At 38.8% G+C, this 26,153-nt stretch overlaps 1 protein-coding gene across 7 annotated transcripts in view; it reads right to left on the bottom strand.

The window, feature by feature from the left end:
* Window positions 1–26,153, bottom strand: part of MRE11 (MRE11 homolog, double strand break repair nuclease) — a 76,398-nt gene that overhangs the window by 19,149 nt on the left and 31,096 nt on the right. For 6 of the 7 annotated variants that reach the window (XM_030331940.1, XM_030331942.1, XM_030331939.2 and 3 more), the window contains 6 exons: window positions 25,480–25,606; window positions 22,402–22,502; window positions 20,829–21,002; window positions 13,812–13,874; window positions 5,365–5,581; window positions 4,089–4,172 (listed from right to left, as the gene is read on the bottom strand). In XM_030331940.1, the coding sequence (XP_030187800.1) occupies window positions 4,089–4,172; window positions 5,365–5,581; window positions 13,812–13,874; window positions 20,829–21,002; window positions 22,402–22,502; window positions 25,480–25,606 (766 nt within the window). The remainder of the gene's footprint in view (window positions 1–4,088; window positions 4,173–5,364; window positions 5,582–13,811; window positions 13,875–20,828; window positions 21,003–22,401; window positions 22,503–25,479; window positions 25,607–26,153) is intronic. The other variant, XM_030331943.1, reaches the window with a different exon arrangement.

The following is a 26,153-nucleotide window of genomic DNA, read 5'->3' as shown; positions in this document are numbered from 1 at the left end:
TAGGTCAAGGCCTGCTCAAGACAAGGTGGGGGTGGCTAATGCATTTCCTCCCTACCTTAAGCTGGGACCCCAACAGTTAAGAAGGAAGCAGATGTAAACAGGATTTTGCAAGTACATATCAGCTGGCTGAACCTCAAGTCATAAATTTAAACATAGTTTAATGTGGTCTAAGACTTGTGGTGCCCCCAGAGGCCTGGAGAAACAAATAGGAATCATGTCTGGAGGGCCTTACCTTCATCCTTGGCCTCAAATTATTTCTGCTGAGATTTTTTTAGGGACAACAGATAACAAAACATGCAAGGAAACATGTCACCATACATGAGAAACAACAGACACAGAAATCAGAAATAGACAATAAAAAGAGGCCAAAGACATTCAGACACTAGGTTCTTAGACACAAAATACAAAACAAGTATCCTTACTATGCACACACACAAAATTACAGACAGGCTTAAAAATACCTGCAAGGAATTTTTAAAATCACACAGCATATTTCAAAAGAACTATGTGAATTTCTACCTCCACAAAAAAAACAATGAAAATTAAACATTTAAAGGACACTTTTAAGAATAGGTGGGTATGGGGAGCCTGCCTGACTCTGTGGGCAGAACATGTGTCTCTTACCTTGGGGCTGTAAGTTCGAACCCCACAGTGGGGTTAGAGTTTACTTTAAAAAAAAAAAAAAAAGATGGGTCAATCGGAAGATCACACAGCACAGGAAGATAAAACAATGGAAGATACAAGAGAGATTAATAGTCACTTGGGGACAGAGTGATTCTTGCATTGATGTAAGTGAAGACCCAGAAGGGAGGAGAAAAAGAAGAGCACAGGGGTAGTATCTGAAGGGAGAGAACTCGTAGGAGTGATGAAAGACATCAATTCAGTTTCATAGAGCCCAATAAATGCTAAGCAGGATAAAAGAGAATCCCCTATCTAGATTCAATGTAGAGAAACTGCAGAACACCAAATACAGCTGGTGGGAGGAAAAACAGACTACTTGGGGCCGGGGGGGGGTGGGGGAGCAAGCAACAAGCTTAACTGATATAGTTCATTTCCTAACAACAAAAGACTCATTTTTAAGTGATTAATTCTGCCCATTGGTGCCAAGGAAAGCTTCGCATAAAACAATTAAGCCAGGACAAAAAAAAAAAAGGCAGTTTGGGCTGAGGGACAGGTGGGTAATTTATAACATCTATGCCTCTGTGTCACAGGCTAACCAATTTGTGGTGGCTTAACATGAAAGTGTACAGATTTTATTCACTTTGTTTTCCTATCTCTCTCTGCTTTTGTTTTTATAATGAACATTTTGTAAAATAACCCCACTATGTAGAGACTACTACGTAAACAAACATAGAAGTATGACTGACTTGTTGAACTCAGCCTACATCCTTTCTATGCTGCTCATTTTGATTTTTCTCCTTCTCGGCTTTATCTCAGTCCTGCCAAGAATGCAAGAGCACCTTTTTGGATGCCATTTCCTAAACGGCAACAAAGACAGCATGCTTTTGGAGTAAAGACAAGGATCTCAGCTGGTTCTCCTCAAGTACTGAATAATCACCGAGGAAAAACATAGCAAAAGAACTTTCGATAAGAAGGTTAAGAGTCATTTACTTGATCTAATGTTTCTATCCTTCCTCCAATGTCAGTTGCCATCCAATAATGTGGAAAACTTCCTCTGACAGCGTCATAATTCACTTCCTTCTGGGGCAGTTGACTCTATCTTCACATTAATTAGATAAGTTACTCTGTATAATGCAAAGACTGTTCTATTGAGAACTAGTAGGTAGGTATCTAATCTTACCTTGTTCTGGAAATCAGTAGTACAACTGACTTTTGAACAACTCAGGGGTTAGGGGCACTGACTCCTGAACAATCCAAAATCCCCATGTAACTTCTGACTCCCCCAAAACTTAACTACTAATGGCCTACTATTTATTGGAAGCCTTACTGACAACATAAACAGTTGATTAACACTTATTTTTCACACTGTATTATATACTGTATTCTTACAACAAAGTAAACTAGAGAAAAGATGTTATTAAGAATATCACGTGGAAGGGAAAATACATTTATAGCACTATATTTATCGAAGGAAAAAAAAACACATACACACACACACACATATAAATGGACCTACACAGCTTAAACTGGTGTGGTTCAAAGGTCAAGTAGTGACTAACTCCTGGTTCTGGAGTCTAGAGTCTAGGGAATGTGGGATTAATCCAAGTTCTAAAATTTCCCAGTTGTGAGACTGTGGGTAAGTTGCCTATCTTTTCAAAGCCTCAGTTCCCTTTTCTCTAAAAGAGAGATAATGTAAGTATCTAACCAGAGAGCTGTTGAGAAGCATGCAGTAACTCTCTCATAAATATCAGCTATTATGAGGACTATTGTTAGTGGTTTTATCAACCTAGTACAAATTGCTTAGCTGAGCTCCCCCACCTATAAGATGAGGGAGTAGGTGAAGTATATTCTTAAGTCTTCTGGATCCATTTTATCAGTTAATAAACTTAAATCTGTAAGCTTCTAGTCTTTCCAATCTATCCTTATTGGAGCTCATGGATGAACTTCATGGAAGTCCCAGAATCCTTTGAAAATGAGTGCACCTGCACTTGAGCACCTACTTAAGGAGAAGAGACACAGCTCTCATCAGATTCTTAAGAATCCAGAACTCAAAAATATTTAACACCACTGCCTTTGGGACTATACAGATCAAACGCATTCTATCTTTCACAGGACAGAGTTGAATTTATATAAAGACCTAAATTCTTCCCAGGTTAGATATCTCAAGTTCCTTCTACCATTTTTCCTATTATATGGTTTTTCTTCTGAATGATCATATGTAGTTGATATCCTTCTTGAAACACAGTTCCAAAAGTAAGTACAGAGGGAAAACATCCTTGCTACAAAGAGGCACTACTTCTATTAATATTGTTAAAATACCGGTAAACATGGACAGTTAGGAGGACCTGCACATTCTTACTGACCTTAGTCTTTTTTATTTAAGTATGTGGTTAAACTCACATACCTCTCACAACTCTTTATACAGCCGTCCTTTTGAACATATATGCAGTTTACATTTACACTTGATAAAATTTCATTGTGTAAGATTTAGTCCAACTCTCCAATCTGTCTAAAATTAATCCTAGCTATGAATGAGACAATAATTAACCTCAATAATAGATAACATAAATAAAATTCATATGGCTATGTATGCATTTTATGAATGCTAGGTAAACAAAAACATATAACCACATGTTTTAACAATGTTACTTTTAGGAGCCCCTGGGTGACTCAGTCTGTTAATTTTGGCTCAGGTCATGATCTCATGGTTCATGGGTTTGAGCCCCATGTCAGGCTCTTGAACTGCCAGCATGCGGTCTGCTAGGGATTCTCTCTCTTTCCTTCTCTCTGGCCCTCTCCTACTTGCGGGTTCTCTCTCTCTCTCTCTCTCTCTCAATAAATAAATAAATAAACAAACAAACAAACAAACATTAAGAAAAAAAACCCAAACAATGTTACTTTTATAAAACTAACAACTTAGAGTGATCTCAAAATTTAAAAACAGCTTATTATATTTTTATACTATTATTAAAAATAGGTCCCCTTAGGTTGAGGTCAAATTTTAGACCATAACACACACACAAAATTAGTTTAAAGAATCCTAACCATAATTTCTCTTAAATACAGATTACATGACTTCCCTGTGCTAACAGTAGAGTCAGACCAAAGCAGCATAAGAAAGTAAACAATATATTAAGCAGCAGCTCTTTCTCTTTTGATCACTGCTGATACACTGACCAACTGACTCACTTTTCTAGGTCTTCATGATCCCTCTATAAACAGGAAATAAATTTGTCAAAAATAAGGGATTATAAAAAATAATTTTTAAGGCTCACCCTTTTCAAGAGCTCTGATGAACGGCAAAGACCTTTAAAAGAATAATTCATCCTGTAATCCTAATAATCCTTTTGACTCCCCCCAGTGATGGCAACACAGACCGATGAGGTTTACTAATGGCGAATTCCTAGGTCTTCCTATGTTGACATTGATAAATAACTGCTAGATGATCATTTCAAGTCCATACTCACCATCTATAATAGACATATTTCTAGATGTTGACACAGCAGCCTTTGAACTTCTGCTTCGAGTAGAAGTATCCAGACTACTGCTTCCTGTTAGAATAGTGAGCAGTCAGTATATAATACCGTCAATAGCCAAGGTTTTTTTAAAACAATGCCAAAATGAAATGTAAATAGTTATGTCAAAACATAGTTTATGTACAAAAAGTCAAAGACATATATAGCAAGAAACACCTAGGCTAATCAATTTTCAAAGACTATATACTTCTATCACATTTGGTTTATACTGTTCCAATCAAAATTTAAGGAAATACTTTGTAAATTTAAGGATAATGAAAATAAATTATCATTAGAGGATGAGGATTTCTCTCCCTGGAAATTTTTAACTAAAATACTATTTTACCAGATAAATATTTGATAAAAACAATTCAAAAATATTCCTAGAAATGATTTATATAATGCACCAGGAAGCCACTGGATGGCCAATTTTCCATTATTTGGATTATTTAAGGGAAACAGTGACACATTACTACACTGATGGCAATTAATGTCAATGACTGCTTTAAGAGATCAAGTTGTTTTGGGCGCCTGGGTGGCTCAGTTGTTTAAGCGTCTGACTTTGGCTCAGGTCATGATCTCACAGTTTGTGAGTTCAAGCGCCACGTTGGGCTCTGTGCTGACAGCCTGGGACCTTCTCCAGATTCTGTGTCTCCTTCTCTCTCTTCCCGTCCCCGGTTTACGCTCTGTCTCTCTCTCTCAAAAATAAACATTAAAAAAAATTTTTTTTTAATTAAAAAAAAAACCTCAAATTGTTTTAGGGTAGTATTCTTTCTGCACACACTTTATGAAGCTACTTTATAAAAATGCGGGCATTTGTATCTTACGATAGTAACAGAAATAATAATCTTTATGACCTGGAGTTTGTTTCTGCTGCCAATGGCCATTAGGTAGCCATTTTCCTTAGCAGCTCGTATTTGCCCATTACTTTATACATGTGAGAGTAAACAAGACATTAAATGTATCCAAAAGGTACTGTGTGAGAAACATAGTGAAGTTCTTAAAAAAAAAAAAAGTGAAGAGAAATTAAAACCTTATGTGCACATGGCCATTTATATTTATGTAAAACACACATATCAGAACTACATAAAAGATGGACTTTATGCATTACAAAAGCAAAGTTTTAAAGGACTGCATCACTTAAATTCTGATGATAGGAATACAATCTTGTGTTTGCCATCTAACTGCCAAGTCTGAATGTGTGTGAAAGACAGTACTCGGGGCTAACCTCTTCCTCTCTGAGACCCTCCTCTCGAGGCTGAACTCTGCCCTCTTCCCCGTCGGCCTCTTCCTCGGCCTCTTCCTCTGCTGGCTGCTGCTGTGATGTCATCATCAGAGTCATCAGCCATCTGTTCTGCCAGGTCTATACTCATAAGGTCCTCAGCACTAAAGGCGGAAGCAGAGTCCTCGGACTGCGATCGGAGGGCTCTGGCCCTAGTCATAGCCTGAGAGGGAGAGAAGGGAAAGTACACATTAACAGACAATGAAGCATCCTAAGTCATGAGTTTGGTCATTGAGATAACATTTAATATTGTCAAACTGCCTACACCATTCTGTTTCACTAATCATGCTATAAAAATGTCAAGCAGGAGAAGAATAAAAAGCTTAAGACCAAGAAGATGCAAATTTTAAGTTGGGAAGAAACTGTCTAAAAAGACAGGTGTGAGGTTTAGTGAAATATTTTAACTCTGAAATGAACAGATTTTCTGATTAAAAATAGGGTAAAATAAAAGCAATGCTGTCCTGAACTCTTCCCTTAAACCAATCGAAAGGTAACAAGGAGAACAGAAACAAGACACAATACACTTTCAATGAAATAAGAAATAGCTCCAACTTCAAAGCACAAACTCTCTGAAGAAGAGTTAACAGATATAACAAAGATCTGACCTGTTTGAGGAACAAGGCTGAGAAGAGTGTCAGGGAACATAGAGCTCTCTAAAATGGATCTATACGTCTCAAGGGACCATGACTGTAGTCTCTCTTGCTTGGAATAGAAAATTCTCAGTCTAAGAACAGGTGGCTAGAACATTTCTAAGTGCTCTATGATACCATAAAGTAAGCGGAGAGGGGGCTAAATGAGGAGATGAGAACAAAGCAGGTAGGGCAGAAGCAGGAGTAAAGTGGGCTGTGGGAGATCATCCACCTTCAGGATGATGGTGGATGATCTTAGCTTAAGGGAGATAACAGCTAATTCACTACACGAAGGACTCGACACTGAATACTATGCAAAAAACAAAACAAAACAAAACAAAAAACCTTCAGGGAACACAACAAAAAATATAAAGAAAAAATAACAGAAAAAGATTCCAACTCATTTTTCTTGTCATAGACGAAGTATGGCGAATCCTCCTTATTCCCGGATTCTGTATTTGCAACCCCCAGAACGATCCTCCTGACACTTCTGCAGTCATCTGTGGACCTGCGCAGAGTGGCAAAAATGCTGAGTCTCCTGACGCACACGTTCCCCAATGAAGATGAACAACGGGACACCCTGCCTGCTTGTTTCTGCTCTCACACTTTAAACAGGTGTCCTTTTGGTGGCATATTTAGTGCCATGTTTTCCCACACTTTTGTGCTTTTGGTTGGTGATTCGGTGTACTGCTCAAGTGCTGTCTAGTGCTCCCAAGTGCAAGCAGGCTGCGGCGTGCCTTACAGATGACATACATGTCGTTAGATAAGCTGCATTCAGGTATGAGTTACGGGGCCGCTGGTTCTAAGTTCAATGTTAGTGAATTACAATATATACATTAATTAAGATGTCTTTAAACAGAAACACAGATAAAAAGGTTATGTACTGATCAGCTGACAAAAATGGAACCGGTAGTTGGCAGGAACCTAATCCTGTATTTTCTCCTAGCAGAAATATGGTTCAGTATTTGCTAATTTAGTATTTGTGGTGACATAGAACATAGAACTTGTACTTTTTTTTAAAGTAGACTTAAAAGGAAAAAGGAGATCTAAATTACATAATAAGACAGATCTAATTGATACATGTTGAACTCTATACTCTGAAAATAAGTAATATACTTCTTTGCAAGACCTCCTGAAATGTTTAGCTAATATATCATAGGGTGTTAAGAAAAATATCAGTAAGTTCTAAATAATTAACAGTATTATTATATTGCCTAATCACCATGAATACAATTAGGAATTACTTACAAAAAAACAAAAACACTTGCCTCAAAACCTCAAAACTAAAATTGTAGAAATCTAGAAAATAATAAAAATACTACGTACAAAACATATGAAACAAATAAAGCTGTGTTTGCAAAGAAAGCCTGCAACCTATTAAAAAAGAATAAATGCAAATAAGGAGATCTGGCATTCAAAAAGTTTAGACAAATAAAACCCATCCACAGGAAACTATTAGAAATCAATAACGAGGGGCAGCCTGGATGGCTCAGTTGGTTGAATACCCCATTTCAGCTCAGATCATGATCTCAGGGCTAGTGACTTCAAGCCCCATGACGGGCTCTGTCCTGACAGCTCAGAGCCTGCTTTGGATTCTGTGTCTCCCTCTCTCTCTACCCTACCCCTCCACTTGTGCTCTGTCTCTTTCTGTCCCTCTCTCTCAAAATAAATGATCGTTAAAAAAATTTGCAGGGGGAAGGCACCTGCGTGGCTCAGCCGGTTGGGTGTCTGTCTGACTTCGGCTCAGGTCAGGTTCTCACAGTTTTTGGTTTGAGCCCTAAGTTTGTGGTTTGTGGTTTGAGCTGTCTGTGCTGACAGCTCAGAGCCTGGAGCCTGCTTCTTATTCTGTGTCTCCCTCTCTCTAGCCCTCCCCTGCTCACGCTCTGTCTCACTCTCTCAAAAATAAATACATATTAAAAAATTAAAAAAAAATATTTTAATTTGTTTGTGTAAAAAAATCGACGGTACAATCATAAACACATTTTAAGCAAAAATCATTCAAATTAGCAAATTTAAAAACTGGTCCTCTGGGGCAAAACCATATTGATAAAAATCACTAATTTAACAAAAAGGAAGAAAAGACAAATATACACCATTAGAAATGAAAGTGGAGGGAAAAAAGATCGACAGAAAATTCAAGAATCCTGACAAATATTCTTCAATCCTAAGTAATTGGAAAAATAAATGACCTAAATGGATCCAAGAACAGGTACACAGTCTCAGCAGACTAACATCAAAGAAAAATCTGAGAAAACTATTAAAGGAACAACACCTCTGAAAAGGACCACAACCAGAAAGTTTCACAGGTAAAGTCTATCAAATCTTCAAAGAACAGACTGTTCCACTGCTATTCCCATAGTACCAGAGCATAAAGCTTCCAATTTATTTTTGTAAAGCAGCATAACATTGGTACTGAAGAAGTGACAAAGGACTGCATGCACAAAAGAAAATTACAGGATCTGACTTATGAATATTAAAGTGAACAAAGAGAATCCAGGAACATATGGAAAAACCGTATCAGGTATACCCATTATCAGGGGGCTCATAAAGTGATAACAAGGATGGGGCAATAATAGTGGCAAATATATTTTATATATTTTAATATAATTTATCAAATCAATAAAGAGAACAAAGGAGGAAAAGTCCCACATGTTTATCTATACATGGGTCAAAAACACTTAATTCATCACCCATTCTGGATTTGAACAAACCCCAAAACCCTTCTTTTGCATGACAAATACCCTAAATATGCTATCCCTTCACCACACAAAGTGTGCGTGCACACTTTCATGTCAGAGAGACCAACGCCCTTGGCACAAAAACAAAGCAAAAATTTTGGGGCCAAGAACATGACCAGGTGTCTCATATAAATAATTTATAAACACAAAACCACTCAGAGTCACTGGTAACAAAGGCAGTACAGATTAAAAACAACAGCAAGAGACAATTTCTCACCCTTCAGATTTGTAAAGATCAAAAGGTGTAGTGGGGCACCTGGGTGCTCAGTAGGTTAAATGACGGACTTCGGCTCAGGTCATGATCTCACGGTTCATGAGTTCGAGCCCCGTGTGGGGCCCTGTGCTGACAGCTCAGAGTCTGGAACCTGCTTCAGATTCTGTGTCTCCCTCTCTCTCTGCCCCTCCCCTGCTCACACACTCTCTCTCTCTCAAAAATATTTTTAAAAAATTGAAAAAAAAAAAAAAAAACCCAAAAGATGTAGTAATACATCATGATGACAAAGATGTGGGGAAATAAACACTCCCAAATACTGGTCAGAATGTAAACTGGGGTGACATCTCTGAAGTGATGGAGAGGTATCCAGCAAAAATCTAAAATGCATATGCTCTTTTATGATTATTCCTTGGAACAAATTACCCACCATCCATTTCCAAATTTTGTACTTTGCCTTTTGTCTAAATACTAGACCTTCATTTTATCATCTCAAACATTACATTAAAATAGTTTAACTCTACTTTTCTGTGCAACAGACTTTGGAATTTACAAATATATTTGAAGTACATTACTTCTAAGAATTAGTTGGGGAATTCTAATTTACCTCATGAGTGTAGGCCCAGAACCATTGTTAAGTGCAGATCCACTGGTAGGACAATGTTTTCAGGTGCTTTTTTGATGAGATTCGAAAACATCCTATCCTGGTATTACACCTTTTAAAAAAAAACTTGTGGCAAAATATACAAAAGTAACTCCCCATTCCCTACCCCATCCCCTAGTTATCACTATTCTACTTTTTGTCTGTATGAATTTGACTACTCTAGGTATCTCACGTAAGTGGAATTATATAAGCAATCATCCTTTTACGTCTTACTTCACTCAAGATATTTTTGAGTTTCGTCCATGTTGTAGTATCAGAACTTCACTCCTTTTTTAAAAAATTTTATTTTTATTTACTCTGAGAGAGAGCGAGAGAGAGAGAGACAGAGAGAATTCCAAGTAGGCCCTGCACTGTCTGTGCAGAGACACGGGACTTGAACTCATGAACAATGAGACTATGACCTGAGCTGAAATTAAGAGTTGGACGCTTAACCAACTGACCCATCCAGGTGCCCCACAATTTCACTCCTTTTAAGGTTAAATGAATAGTCTGCTGTACATACATACCACATTTTATCTGTCCATCAACTGTTACTACCTTTTGATTATTGTGAATAATGCTATGAGCATGGGTGTACAAATACCTGAGTCCTTGCTTTCAGTTCTTGGGAGTAAATACCTAGAAATGCAACTGCTAGATCACGTTATTCTATTTTAAATTTTTTGAGGAATTATCATACTATTCTCCACAGAAGCTTTTATATTCCCACCAGCAATGCACAGGGTTGCAATTTTTCCATATTCTTTGCAACACTATTTTCTAGTTCTGTTCTTTTTTTTAACGGTCATCTTAATAGCTGTGAAGTGAGATCTCTTTGTGGTTTTGACTTACATTTCCCTAATGATTAGTGATGTTGAGCAACGTTTCTTGTGCTTATTGGTCACCCGTTTATCTTCTTTGGAGAAATGTCTAAGTCCTTCATCCACTTTTTAAGTTGCGTTTTGTTGCTGTGATCAAGTTTTAGGAGTTCTTTACATGTTATGGATATTAATCATTTACCAAACACATTATGTGCAGATAACTTCTCTCATCGTATGGGGCGCCTCTTCACTTTGTTGACAGTGCTTGGCACTATAGTTTAGAAGGGGATCAACTCTGCCTCCGATTCAGGTAAAGCACAGGAAACTAGAGGCTGGGAAAACTATGGACTACATGTTAGACTAAGAATAGATTTTACATTTTTAAAGGATTGTTAAAAAAAAAACAGCCACCACCTACACAGAGAAGAATATGTGGCAAAGAGCATAGATGGCCTGCAAAGCCTCAAATATCCACTGTTTGGCCTTTTATTTAACTGTGAACTTATATTTAAAGAAAATACTTGAGAGCTTTCCAATGTGCACAAGAGCCTTTAAAGCCTCTTGGAAGGACTAATACTTTTGTCTGTTTGTTTAAATAATTTAAGCTAACCCCCATGGCTGGAGGTTATAGCTTGGGAAAGTCTCAAACTCCATTACAAAATCTAAGCAGTAATCCTGAATGAAGACCATTTATAACATCCTATGGCAATGCTAACAAATTACTTAGGAAACCCTGATTACCTGCTAATGTCTTAAAATATAGCTGAAAAATCAAAACTTAAAAGCACTTTCTTCTGAAAAATTCCCAAATGCCATCTGTCATGTCCACTATTACCTTCCTTGTATAAAATATTCACCCTTATTCTTTAAAAGGTTAATGAAAAACTGAATTTAGTGGCTCCAAACACAAAGGACGTGCCCAGAAATACTTCCGTAATCTGTTAAATTGAAACGGTTAGTTAAGTTTACACGATCCAAGAATCAGGAGTCATTTCTTTCCTGTAGCATTCACTCTTGCTACTTAGCAAACTCTTTTCTACTTGAACGGAACTCTGTAGATGAATACAAGCATAAATGTGGTAAGGGATCCCTAATCTATAGCTTCCTCTTCTTAGCTCCCCAAAACCATCTTGTAAACGGTAAAGCAGTTATACCTGTGCTTTTTAGGAACAGTGATTTTCATGTGCTGCACATCAAAAACTTCCAGAAATTTTATATTTTTAGCCATTCACTTGCCATGAGTTGTATTAATGTCATGATGATACAGAGTTGTGATAGGACGTGGTATGGTGGAAAAGTCTAGACTTGAAGGTAAAATTTCACCCCACCAGGTAACCTTTACTGTGGTCTCAGTCTCATTTGTGAAATGGAAACTGAAATAGTGTGATACACCTAGAGAAAACTCAATAAATAAAAATTTCACAAATACCATTTGCCCTTTCTCCTTGAAAGCAGCAATGAATAAAACAAAGTAGGCCATGTGTTCTGTTTTTTCCTACATTCATGTAGAAGTGACTCTGACATTGGGAGTGTTGAATGTGAAATTTAGTGGATGGTGGTAGCTTTTAGTTCTCTGATCATTTACTGTAGGCTATTAATGAAAGGCAGGAGGTAGGAAAAACCTGTAGTCAGTATTGGCCCTACTGCTAGTAACGTTAGTTTATGTTGTAAAATCTCCTGTATTACACGACGGAGATAGTGCTAATTTTTACAACGCGAAGAAGCCAGTGAAACTCACAAAACTAGGCATTTAGAAGATTATCTTTGCATATCTAAAGAAAGTTTACTGAGTTATTACACTTCACATTACTACATATTCTAATGAACTGGGATATAATTGGGGGGGGCAACTCCCCCCACCATAAGCTCAGGTCATCAAACTTTTATAGGAAGACAGAAAGAAAAAAACCACAATAACACCAAAAATGTTACTTTCCTACTCCTTAATATTCCACGTAAGATGCATTACTGGATCAGCTTAAAATGTAAAGTAGCCAGTATGGTATGACAGATATTGAAGTAAATCAGATGTAGACTTAGAAACTGTATTTAAAAAAGAAAAAATTCTAACGGCCTTTAGAGATGGTACTGAAGAATTATCTGATAACTAATCTTTCCTATGTCAGGATCTAAAATTGCTTCACATTAAAGGCTGTGTCATATTACCTAGTAGTCATCACTAGATCAACCACTAAATGGACTCCTTTTCAGAGGACAAAAAAAGGAAATTCAGAGTCCCCATCTCCTTAGGCAGGGTTCTTTTCCTTTTTAGTATCCCAGGTATTGACTTTTACCTAAGGAGTGTGCTTAAAACAAGGCAAAAAATATTTAAAGGGTGGTGGTGATGGGGGCGGGGGGGTGGGGTTTCCATTAATTCCTTTTTGCTTGTACCTGAGAAAACAGTGGAGTTTGTAAAAGTTAATATGAGGGATGTGTCAAGTGCTTCTGCACCTTCCAACTCACCACCTGTCAGGGGCAGTTCTGATTAGGAAAATGACAATGGACTAGCAGGATAGTTGTATTAACTCAGTGAGGATGACACTTCCGGTCATGATAATATTTAACAATTTTCTTTCTACATACATCTGCCTCACCTATTAAAGTGAGTCTCTGGTGGACACGAACCACATGCTTTCCACATCTGTATTGCTAATGCCAGTAGGACGGCGAGGTTGTAACAGATACGGATGAAAGCAATCAAGACAAAGTCCCAATAGTAAATCAGTTATAAGATAACTTTTAAATACTACATAGCAACCATAAAACACGAGGGACAAATGGGAAAATAGAAAAACATGTTTCAATAGTGAATTCACCAAGTACCACATAGAGGCCCAAAGTTTAAGTAAATGGTCGTTAACCAGAAGTTCTAAACTGCAGATTGAGAAAGACAGCATTGATGGTGATCAAGCCCATTTCAACATTTTAGAAAGCCCAGAGGACACTGTGTATTTACCTATGGTAATACTGCTAGCAAGACCCTATGTTTCTTCCTTTTTACCCAAAATAATACCAGCTCGGTAGGGTTAGATTTCATCTTACACTGGTTAAGATGTTCTGATCACAATTATGTATTATTTTGATTAATAAGGGCTCTTGTTGCATATGTCCCCTGCTCCCACACAATTAAATCAGTTTTAGAGGAGAGCAAAAGGGAAAAAAGGGAATGGCAGCAAGCAGAATACTGGTAGGGTGAGCTGGTGTAAATCAAAGGCAGCTATTCTAGGCCAATCCCTGCTCAGTCCTATCAATCAAACCTCGGTCCTGTGGACTGACTCCTCTATAAACAAACCTACTAGTCATTCTAACTTAAATTGACATATAAGCACAAGAATTTACAGCAGAAATTACCTCTCGAACTTCATCATCTTCTTCATTAGTGTTTTTTTGCCTGCTTTCTCTGAAACGGCGTACCTGTATTAAAACAGAGTAAATCACAAACATGTTGCTTATTCCTATCATGTAAATATAAATGTGCTACAATTAAGAAATGCTTTCTAGGGGTGCCTGGGTGGCTCAGTTAAGTGGCTGACTTCAGCTGAAAGTCATGATCTTGCAGTCTGTGAGTTCGAGCCCCATATTGGGCTCTGTGCTGACAGCTCAGAGTCTGGAGCCTGCTTCAGATTCTGTCTCCCTCTCTCTGCCACTCCCCTGCTTGCTCTCTCTGTCAAAAATAATAAACGTTTAAAAAAAAAAAAAGAAATGCTTTCTATTACAACAAAAAACTTGGAAATATAAGTACAGTTTTGTCTCACAAAACACTGACTAAAAAATCACATTTTTCTAGTGATTTACATTAAAATTTCAGAATTGTACTATATAGGCCCTAAGCAAAACTGTATTACCTCCTGCTGAAATGTTCCAGATCACTGAAAAAGTCTATCAAACTGCAGAAGAAAAAGTCCTTTAACACCTATGGGTGCTATACTTCAGTAAAATAGTTAAAAACAAAAATCTCTTCTTTCAGAGACTTGAAATATTTATTATATGGCTCAAATCATTCTTAGGCACTTGGGTGTAAGAGATTCAGGAGGCTCTCTGAAATGGTAATACGAAATGGGTGGGCCTCTAAAGATCACTTTACTACTGAATGTTTACCACTGGCTGATAATGGTCCTGGAACCAAGAGGGATACTAGAGATTTTTTTTTAATTGTTGCTCAACAAGGCTCTTATAGTACAGTTACATAATTAGAGAAAAGCTCTATTTGTTTAATAATTTAGGGCGCCTGGGTGGCGCAGTCGGTTAAGCGTCCGACTTCAGCCAGGTCACGATCTCACGGTCCGTGGGTTCGAGCCCCGCGTCGGGCTCTGGGCTGATGGCTCAGAGCCTGGAGCCTGTTTCCGATTCTGTGTCTCCCTCTCTCTCTGCCCCTCCCCCGTTCATGCTCTGTCTCTCTCTGTCCCAAAAATAAATAAACGTTGAAAAAAAAAATTAAAAAAAAAAAAAAATTTATTTGGCATCTAGTTACTGAGCACCCATTATGTGTCCAGCACTATAGGAACTGAGAATACACCAGTGAACAAAATAGCTACAAACTCTGTCCCCCAGGAGTACAATTGTGTGTGTGCACAAGTGTGTGTGTGTGCGTGTGTGTGTGTAGCCAATAAATGAAAACAAAATAAGAAGTTCTATTGCATTTTAGAAGGTGGATTGGATTGAGTTAATTTACAACTAGACAGAAAACTCTAGGCTCTTCTCTGGGGAGCCTTTAGCTGGGGCCGTTTATTTACTGATGGTTTTCAACCTGCACAACCAGGTTTGAAGCGTGGCTTGACTATGTGACCAGAGGGGTATAAAAGATCTCCTGGGACCTTTTGCACAGATGTTGGTGTTCAATCCAGGGACCACTGTGTGGATATGACGACATGGGGAGCTTATATATGCCTGGGGTCTCCCAGGTCCCTAATGTCTGCCCATACTTTTTCTTGATGCACTAGATCCTTTGCCTTTAAAGAAAAACCTTAGGGGTGCCTGGGTGGCTCAGTGGGGTAAGCGTTTGACTCTTGATCTCAGCTCAGGTCATGATCTCACAGTTTGTGGGTTTGAGCCCCTTGTGGGGCTCTGCGCTGACAGCACTGACCCTGCTTGGGATTCTGTCCCTCTCTCTGCCCTTCCCCCAGTCTCTCTCTCAAAATAAACTTTAAAAAAAAAAAAAAAAAAACAAACAAACCTTAGATGAAGAATGCTCAGTGAAGTCTGGAGTTCTTCAAATATCTGAATCTGTGAAATCCTGGCAAAAGACAGTAAGTATGCAGAGAAAAATAAAGCAGGAAGAGGATGAGCAATGCTGAGAGGTCACATCTGAATAGGATGACCATGGAAGGCCTGAGAAGGTAATTTATGAACAAAGATTGTAGAAGGAAATGAATCTTGCAAATGATTAAGGAAGAACACTCTAATCAAAGCAAACAATGTGTTTTGTAAAGGCACTGGGGCAGAAGTACGCATGGTGTGTGTAATAAACAGCAAGGAGGTTGCTGTGGCTCAAGCAGACTGGATGGGAAAAACATAAGGGAAAGCCAGACTGAACAGGGCCTCGTGAAAAACTACAGGGGTTTTTTCTTCAGGCGGGAGTGACTGGATCTGAAATATGTTAGGATCACTGACAGGTGAATTGAGAATGGGGGGTGGAGGAACAGAACAGGTAGAAAAAGAGAGAGGAGTTTGGAGGGTACTGGAAGAATCTAATCAAGAAACGGCAATGCAGGTTGGACCACCGGTAGTGACGAAGGTGTGAGAAGCAGATTCTTTATGTATTCTGCAGTAATGCCACAGGACATTTACAGAGTCAGGACACAAGTGACATAACGGGAAAAGTCAAGGATCACTTCGAGGTTTTTGGCCTGAGCAACGGAAAGAATGGTGTTTCCACTAGGACACGACACAGAGTAAAGGCTGAGAACAGAGCAATTCAGACTGGGGAGTGTTAGCGGTTGGAGAGGTCTACTAAGCATCCAAGTAGAAATGTCTAGCAGGCTGCTGGCCACAGAAATCTTAAGCTGAGAGGAGAGGTCTGGGCTAGACTTTTGAAAGTCACCACCAAACGGATGGAATTTAAATCCAGGCAGCTAGATGAGATTATAAAGGGAGTATGCAGATGAAGGAGAGCTCCAAGGACTGAGTTCTAGGGACTCCAACAAAAGAGGTGGAGAGATGACAAAAACAACAGAAGCAGAGAAGAGGACCAGAAGACTGTGGGGTCCAAAAGCCAAAGAAAAAAATGGCTTCAAGAAGAGTTCAACTGAGATTTAAGATGAACTGACAAGTGGATTTAGCAAGAGAAGTCACTGGTGACTCTCAATGAGCACCTTCACTGGAATGATGGGATCAACCCACCTGGACAATGGGCGTAAGGGAAAAGGGAGGGAGAAAAATTGGGGCAGCAAATACAGAAAACCCTGAAGCAATTCTGCTGTAAGAGGGAACCAATGAAGTAGAGTAGTTGCTAAAGGGAAATGGGACTGAAGAGGTTTATTTGCTGTTTAAGCTGAAAGAAATGACAGTGTCTGTCATGATTCAGGAGAGGGGATAAAATTGTTTTTGAAAATGGCACAGTATGTAATAGTGCTCTAGGTGGCATGTGCCTTACCAAATGTGCTAAGTCACTCATGCAAGAGAAATGAGTCAGTAAAAATACTGCGTAGGCACTGTGTGCCCGCAGTGCTCCAGGACTTAACACATATTGTTTTCATCCTCACAACAACCTTGACGGAGGTTCTGTCATTATCCTCATTTTACGTATGAGAAAACTGAGGTGGAGAGTGGTTAAAAAACTTACTGATGGTTACACAGGTACTAAGGGTTTTGATTTTGCACACAGGTCACTTGGTCCAGAGTCCACACTCTTAGCTAATACATAGCCCATCCCTCATGCACCCTCTCAGGAGTCATGACACCTCTCCGGGTTGGGGATGGTTTTTTGCTTTTCTGTTTTTGTTTTGTTTTAAGAGTAGTTTTAGGTTCACAGAAACATTGAGAGGAAGGTACAGAGATTTCCCACATACCCTCCTGACTCACACATGCAGACTCCCCTATTATCAATGTTCCCCCTACCAGGAATTGGGACAATTGTTCTAACAGATGAGCCTACACTGACACATCATAATCACCCAAGTCCATCGGTAGTTTTGTTTTTTTTCAAGATTTTCTTTTTAAGTAACCTCTACATCCAACGTGGGGCTTGAACTTACAACCCCAGAGAGATCAAGAGCCTGGCAGGCTCAGTCAGGCGGCCCCTGAAATCCATAGTTTACAGTTCACTCTTGGTGACATATATTCTATGAGTCTGGAAAAGTGTGTAATGACATGTATCTACCAGTATAGTATCATATAGAACAGTTTCATTGCCCTAAAAATCCTCTGTGCATTTATTCATCCCTCTTCTTGCCCCTCACTCAGCCCCTGCAACCTCTGATCTTGCCGTCTCTATGGTTTTACCTTCTTCAGAATGTTGTATGGTTGAAATCGTACAGTTTATAGCCTTTTCAGACTGGTTTTTTTCATTTAGTAATACGCATTTAAATTTCCTCCATGTCCTTTCACAGATTGACAGCTTGTTTCTTCCTAGTCCTAAACAACAGTCCCTTTTCTGAATGTTTCACAATTTACTCACCCATTCACCTACTGAGGAACATCTTGGTTGCTCTCAAGTTACAGCAATTATGAATAAAGCTGCTATCTACATCTCTGGGCAGCTTTTTATGTCAACGTACCACTTTCAACATCTCTGGGTAGATAGCAAGGAGCATGACCGCTGGATCATATGGTAAGAGAATATTAAGTTGTTTAAGAAACTGCCGAACTGTCTTCCAAAGTGACTGTACCACTTTGTATTTCCACTGGCAACAAGTGAGCATTCCTTTTGTCCACATCCTCGCCAGCATTTGGTGTTGTCAGGGTTCTGGATTTTGGCCATTTTAATAGGTGCGCAGTGGTATACTTCACTGTTAATTTGCATTTCCCTGATGACATAGGATATATAACATGTTTTCTTTAAAAAAAACTTTTTTAATGTTTATTCATTTTTGAGAGACAGAGTGCGAGTGGGGGAGAGTAGAGAAAGAGGGAGACACAGAATCTGAAGCAGGCTCCAGGCTCTGAGCTGTCAGCACAGAGCCCGACACGGGGATCAAACTCATGAACCATGAGATCATGACCTGAGACGAAGTTGGACGCTCAAACGACTGAGCCACCCAGGAGTCCCTATTTTTTTTCTTTAATTTACTTATTTATTCTTGGGAGAGAGAGAGCACATGTGACCGGGGGGAGAGGCAGAGAGAATCCTAAGCAGGCTCTACGTGGTCAGAACCGTGAGATCGTGAGAACTGTGACACCATGACCTGAGCCTATCAAGAGTCGGAGACTTAACTGACTGAGCCACCCAGGCGCCCCTAGAACATGTTTTCATCATAAACTTACTTGACGTTTGTACATATTTGGTGAGATGTCTGTTAGGTCTTTGGTCCATCTTTATATCAGGTTACCTATTTTCTTACTGTTGACTTGTAACAGTTATTTATATTTTTTGAATAATAGTCCTTTACCAGATGTTATCTTTTATAAATATTTTCTCCTCAAATCTGTTGCTTGTCTTCTCATTCCTTTGACACTGTCTTTCACTGAGCAGGTTCTCATTTTTATAAAGTCCAGCTTATTAATCCTTTCTTTCATGGATCACACCTTTGGTGTTGTATTTAAAAAGTCATTGCCACACTCAAGATCATCTGGGTTTTCTCATACATTATCTCCTAGGAGTTTCACAGTTTTACAATTACATTTGGGCCGGATGTCATGTTTAATTTTTGGCAATTAATTGAGAAATGTATTCCTGCCAAAAATTTATGAACCCCATACACCCAGTGTCACAGTGTGAGTGATTTTAGAATGTGGAATACTTATGCCGACTGTTGAAGTGCTTGGCATGGAACATTACAAGTTGCATACTGACATCATAAGAACCATGCTGACTGACTAAAAGCACCAAAATCAAAGTAAAAGGGAATGAGTTTTAAAAATAATGTTTTGTTCTTCTGCTTAGAGGGAATCTGGAAGATACAGAAAATGATCCCCTATAGTCCCATTACCTGAATATAACAACCGATAACGTTTGCAATATTTTCTTTCATTCTTTCCATGCACACACACACTCATATATAAAATAAAAACTCACTGGCACCATTCTGTACGTAGTTTTAAATCTTCGGAATTCTTTCCACACATAACACTGAAAATATTTTTCCATCCTCTTCAAAAGTGTAATTTTTAATGCCTGCATAGTATCTAGTATGTATGTGCCAACATTTACTTCAAAACATTTTCCAAATTTTCCCACTGCAGACAACACTTAAATTACTCCATATGCAAATCTCTATCTCACTGTCGTCTTGGGAAAATTTCCCAGGGCTGAGTTAAAGGTCAAATCTTAAGCCTCTTGATGCACGCTGACAAAATGCCTTTCGGTGCAGTAGCTCAATCTTGATACCCCTACCAGCAGCATAGGAAACACTTTCCTCAAATTGCTGTCACTTGGACAAATAAAAACTACATTTGAGTTTCATTTTTCTTTCCTTTCTTTTTTTTTTTTAAGTAGGCTTCACACGTGGTGCAGAGCCCAACATGGAGCCTGAACTCATGACCCTGAGATCAAAACCCAAGGTGAGATCAAGAGTTGGATGGACACTTAACTGAACCACCCAGGCGCCCCCAAAATACATGAGTTTCTTTGATTATCCTCGGCTAAACACCACTTTCATACGCTTATTACCTGTTTGTATTTCTTTTGTGAACCACTTATTCATGTCTTTGTTCATTATTCTATGAAATGTTTACTACTTTCCTTAAGACTATTATAAAGGTACTACAATAACATTGAGTATCAACCTTTTTTCTGCCCACATACAAATATTTTCTCTACATCAGTATATTTTGATTTTTTGATACTTTGAGACATGCAAAAATTAACAATTTCTATGCAAACTTAGAGCTTTTCCTTTGATTCTTCCACTGTTTTTCTGCTTACAGAGAAAGCATTTTCTAGATGAAATTCAAAATCTCAAAGCTTACTAAAAAAACTGAAAATCAGAACAGAAATTTTCACCCTATACGGTTTGTCTTAAAGCATTTTCATGATCTTTGAGAGAAGATGCCATCCATGGGGAACAAAGCTAACATTTAATGGGTAGCAATCATGTTTCAGATTCTGTTCTAGGCCTTCTCTACTTTTAATTCTCATTTTGCGATCTCAATTTTACAGATGAGGAAACTAAACACATCAGAGAGGTTAAACACTGGTCTATCAGAAAGGAAGTCAGAGGTACTTTTAAGGAGAGAGTATCCAATTAGACTTATCCACCCCAAATGAGTTACCTCTTCGTCGATTTTATCTTCTAAGGCATCAATATGACGTTCTTTAAGAAATCGCTGTGTTTTTTCCAATTGGTATTTCACTAATTCCTCTATGGCATCTTTTTCTTCCTTGTCCACAAATTCTTGTACTGCTTCGCCCATTCCCCTTTCGGTTAGAAGTGAGAGCTGCACATTCTATAAAAGAGGTACAAACCACTGCCACTGGATGCAGAAATCAGGATCTATTCCTTACCAAATAATTCTATACGAGCAAGAAAAATTATAGTCTAATGTTACCAGGGGAAAAAGACAAAAAAGTTATCTAGTTATTGAAGGGAAAACAAAACAAAACAATGGGCAGTAATTAAGCCTACTAACAAATATTCAGGGCTAGAAAAAGCCAAGTAAAAACCAGATACAGGAGTAGTGTAAAAGACAGGAAGAAATGCAGAGGCCCTAGTGGTTGGGATAAATGGTCCTGAAATGGTAGCCAATGACTAAGAGACTAGGTTAACCAGTGCAGCAGGCAGAATGATGGCCCCTACACATGTCCACATCCTAATCTCTGGGACCTGTGAGTACATTATAAGGCAAAGGATAATTGAGCTTACAGATTACTAATCAGCTGGCCGTACAATTGGGAGGTTACAGGGACTATGCAAGTGGGCCCAGTGTAATCACAACAGGGGGTGAGAGGGAGATCGAACTGGCAGGAAACGGCCAGGGAAATAGAACATTGCTGGCTTTGGAGGTGGAAGAAGCAGGATGTGAACAAACAAATGTGGACACCTTTAGAAGCTGGAGAAGATAAGGAAATGGAGTCTCCCCTAGAGTCTCCAAAAAGGAACACACAACCCCGCTAATACCTCGGTTTTAGGCCAGTGAGACTGGTGTCAGATTTTTGACCTACAGAACTCTAAGACAATAAATCTGTGTTAATTTAAATTATTAAGTTTGTGGAGACTTGTTTCAACAGCAATAGGAAACGAATACAGCCAGATCTTAAAGTGACATATACTCATGCCAACAAAAAGTAGCTGCACCGTCCCGTGGCTATATTCCTCGAGTTCTGAAACTACATCCAGATGCGAGAAAAGTAAATCCTGGATTCAGAAACATTCGGTAGAGAAAAGAAGGAAGAACAGAACAACATCAACAACAATAGCCACAATAATAATACCATCAAGCGCTGATTTTTCTTAATGTAGAGTAACTATAAATGAGTATAATTCATTCTTACCCTACTTACTTCATAGAGACCTTGTGAGGATCCTCTACGTTTACTTATTTATTTATTTTTGAGTGTTTATTGTTTAGGGAGAGTGAGAGAGAGCGTGTGCAAGGGAGGGGCAGACAGAGAGGGAGACAGAGTATCAAGCAGGCTCTGCTGGCAGCACACAGAGCCCAATGCAGGGCTCGAACTCACAAACCACCGTGAGATCATGACCTGAGCCGAAATCAGTAGTTGGGTGCTTAACCGAATGAGCCAACCAGGCGCCCCTCGTTTCAAGTATCAACTATACATGACCCAAATTCAAGTCTGCTATCATAGGACAGCCATTATTCAAAATGTAGACTGTAATTAAGAAATTACCTTTTCCGCAGTTTGAAAATACTGTTTTACAAGGTCTTCTACTCTTAGAGTTGTGCCTTCTGAAGGTTTTGTGATTAACTTCCCAAAGTTGATTTCTTCTCCTAGAAAAAAGAAGTCCGTGGAAAAACAGTAGCTTCCATTACAGTGTTAAAGTACCCAAACTTATGGCAAGTCTGGCTCAGTGGAGGCGGAATGGCCAAACCGTATCAACAATCAGCTCGGGCATTCTGAGGCAAAAACATGGCATTTCTACTGACAGCTGTAGTCTCCTCCTCAAAGCTTGTATTTTTCCACATCTCCAAGTACTACGTCTCCTACAGCACAGGGTGGTCTTCAGACCTCTGGAGATCTCCAAAACGACTTCAAGGGATGTTCAGGGACAAAACTACTTTCATAACACCGAGATGTTATTTACCTTTCCCACTATATTGACAATTACAAAAGCAATTTTGGGTAAAATCGCCAGTTCCTCATTACAAACCAAGGCAGCGGCTTGGAACTCTGCAACAGTCACCACCACATACGCACAGCTCAAAACAAAACAAAAAGACAGCCAGTTTCACTCATGAATGTCTTAGATGAAACTATAAAAATTATTGATTTAATTAAATCTCAGCCCTGAGGTATATGCCTTTTTAATAGTCTGTGAGACAAATGGGATGTATGCTTACAGCACTTTTGCTGCTTTCTGAAGCAGGATAGTTGTCGCAAAAACAGCAGGTGAAGAATAAAAAGAGTATTGGGTAGGAAGCCAAGAAGCATAGGGTCCAGTATCTACTCTGCTGGTAACTCTTGTCAGGGAAACAAATATTAGCTGTCTGACATACTGGACCTGGCCATGAAAACCCAATGATAAGACAGGATCCCTGCCTGTGAGAACAAATGATTAAAATTAAGGTGGGAAGTGCCACATGAGGGAAGAACAGAGAATATGACACACAGGAAAGAAATGAATTAATCTTCTCAGAGAAGGTTGAAAATAACGTGCAAATATCAAATGCAGCTATATCATTTGAATCAAGACCTCCAGAATGAGTAAGATTCACAAGGCAAAACAGGAAAAAGAAAAAAATTTGATGCAGAGGGAAAAATACGTGCAATGGCCCAGAGGGTAAAGAGGCACAAAGTTCAGTGTGCCTCTTGCAAAGTACTGGAGACAAGTAAACAGAAATCGTTTCTAAATTTCAAGACAGAATTAACATCATGACTTCCTAAGTATGAAGTCATGCCAGACACTGTGTTAAGACCGTTTACACGCAGTGTGTCTTCTAATCCTTAACCACAGTTCTGTGAGGCAGGCTCACGTACTATCCTGATTTCACAAACAAGAAAATCAACCATCAGATAGGTTATGTACTTTTGTACAATGTCACACACGTAGTTAAGCAGAGCTGACCAAAATAACAAGAAATGCTTTCAATAAAACAAAAACGTTATTGTTTTTTTAAGTTTATTATTTATTTTGGGGGGGGGAGAGAGAGAGACAGGGGGAGAGAGAGAGAGACAGAGACAGAGAGAGAGAGAGAGAGAGAGAGAGAGAGAGAGAGAAGAATGCCAAGCAGGCTCTACACTGTCAGCATAGACCACCATGCAGGGCTCGAACTCACGAATCGACAGAACATGACCTGAGCCAAAATCGAGAGCTGGATGCTTAACTGACTGAGGCACCAAAGTGCCCCTTCTGTTTTGCAATTTATGTTTAAACCAAAAAGGAATCATTAGAATAAAACTGACTATGGATGAAACTCAAGTAACAACATACTATTTCTATATTCTGTATTATTATGATCTCAAGGGACTGATGAGGATGGACAATTAAAGAAAACCATGATCAATAAGCAACTAGTTAAAATTCACAGCATAAGAAAGTAATTATCTGACACAGATTTTTCCCTAAAACAGTGTTTTATGAGTTCCACTTAAATACCTGAACGAGGGGTACTTGGCTGGCTTATTCGGTTAAACATCTAACTCTCGATTTCGGCTCAGGTCATGATCTCATGGTTCATGAGTTTGAGCCCAAAGTCTGGCTACATTGTGGGGCTATGTGCTAACAGCACAGAGCCTGCTTGGGATTCTCTCTCTGCCCCTTCCTCCGCTTGTGTGTGTGGACTCTCTCTCTCCCCCTCTCTCTCAAAATAAATAAATATCTGAACCAATGTTTCAGGTTGAATTAATAGCATGGAAAATTTATTCACAATTTGACAGAAGCTCCATTAAAGCTCGGTTAATAAAAACCTAAACAGCTTACCTATAAAAAAAAAAAAGATCATATTTTTCTATAAAAATTCTCTGACTCAATAGCTTTAAGAAGAACCTCTATATTTAACATGATCAGTGTTTCTAATGAAGAAGCACTATTTCAGTTGGATGGCCTTTTTTATAAATACATTTAAAATAAGAACAATTAGGGGCACCTGGGTAGCTTTGTTAGTTAAGCATCCGACTCTTGGTTTTGGCTCAGGTCATGATCTCACACGGTTCGTGAGATCAAGCCTCAAGACAGGCAGCATGGAGCCTGCTTGGGATTCTCCCCCCACCCCCACCCCCGCCACCCCTCCCATGTTCGCACATGTGCTCGCTCTCTCTCAAAATAAATAAAACGTTTAAAAAAATGCAATTAGTTTTTATGAAATTTAATTGGAACTTAATTATGTGGTCATCAGAGACATCAAACACCTCTTATTCCAAGACTCGAGTTGTCCTAAATCCTGTATACTCAAAAGTTGAAATACTTGCGTAAAATGAGTATATTCTCTAAACATTAACAATGTATAGTCAATAATGTATACTTTGAGCAATAAATCTCTAAAGTCTGTGTGTACTGTTAGCAGCACTATTTTCACAAACTATGTCTGCAGAGAAAATGTCCCTTTCTTTATTAATATCCACAGGTTTAAAAATGATGGCTATCTAATGTTTAGAAGACGAGATTTAATTATTCCAGTATCAGCTTGCTCAAGATATGAGAAATAATCACAAAAACATTTCCATTAGTTTATATTTCTTTTACTAAAACCTGATTTTTACACATCCTATAAAAAGCATTTTTTTAATCTGTAAAGGTAACTGGCTTACCTGTGTTTTCCTTTTGTTCTCTGTGCCTGAAAAAATGGATAACATCTTTTGGGTTAGCTACCCGATCCACAAATTTCTGGCTAAAGCGAAGAACACTGAAAGGTTCAAAACCTCCACTATAGTCCACCTGGAAATACAAAGCAAGCTATGAAGGCCTGGAAACAGTTTGCCAATTCCATTATTTATGTTGCTGCTTTTAAGATAGTAAGTTAATGTTCTATAATTCATGTTAAAAGATCATGATGGTGTTACACCTTTTATTCTACTGAGGAAATAAAGCTTCAAAGGTTTCTAAGCTTACACAAGACACTTTGCTTGACGGAATCAAGATACAGCAAGAATTCCCACAAGATCTGAAGGAGTTACTCTCCCCAGGATAACACTGAGAGCCTGGGCACCAGGAGTACCATCTGGAAAGAAGGGGAAGTTTCTAAACAGGAATATTTAAATTTTTTTTTTTTAACGTTTATTTATTTTTGAGACAGAGAGAGACAGAGCATGAACGGGGGAGGGTCAGAGAGAGGGACACAGAATCTGAAACAGGCTCCAGGCTCTGAGCTATCAGCACAGAGCCTGACACAGAGCTTAAACTCACGGACTGCGAGATCATGAACTGAGCCGAAGTCGGCTGCTTAACCGACTGAGCCACCCAGGCGCCCCTAAACAGGAGTATT

Source organism: Lynx canadensis, chromosome D1 (assembly GCF_007474595.2).
Source record: "Lynx canadensis isolate LIC74 chromosome D1, mLynCan4.pri.v2, whole genome shotgun sequence".
NCBI classification, from domain to species: Eukaryota; Metazoa; Chordata; class Mammalia; order Carnivora; family Felidae; genus Lynx; species Lynx canadensis.
Note: the sequence above shows the minus strand (reverse complement) of the source record. Positions and strands in the feature narration are given on the sequence as shown.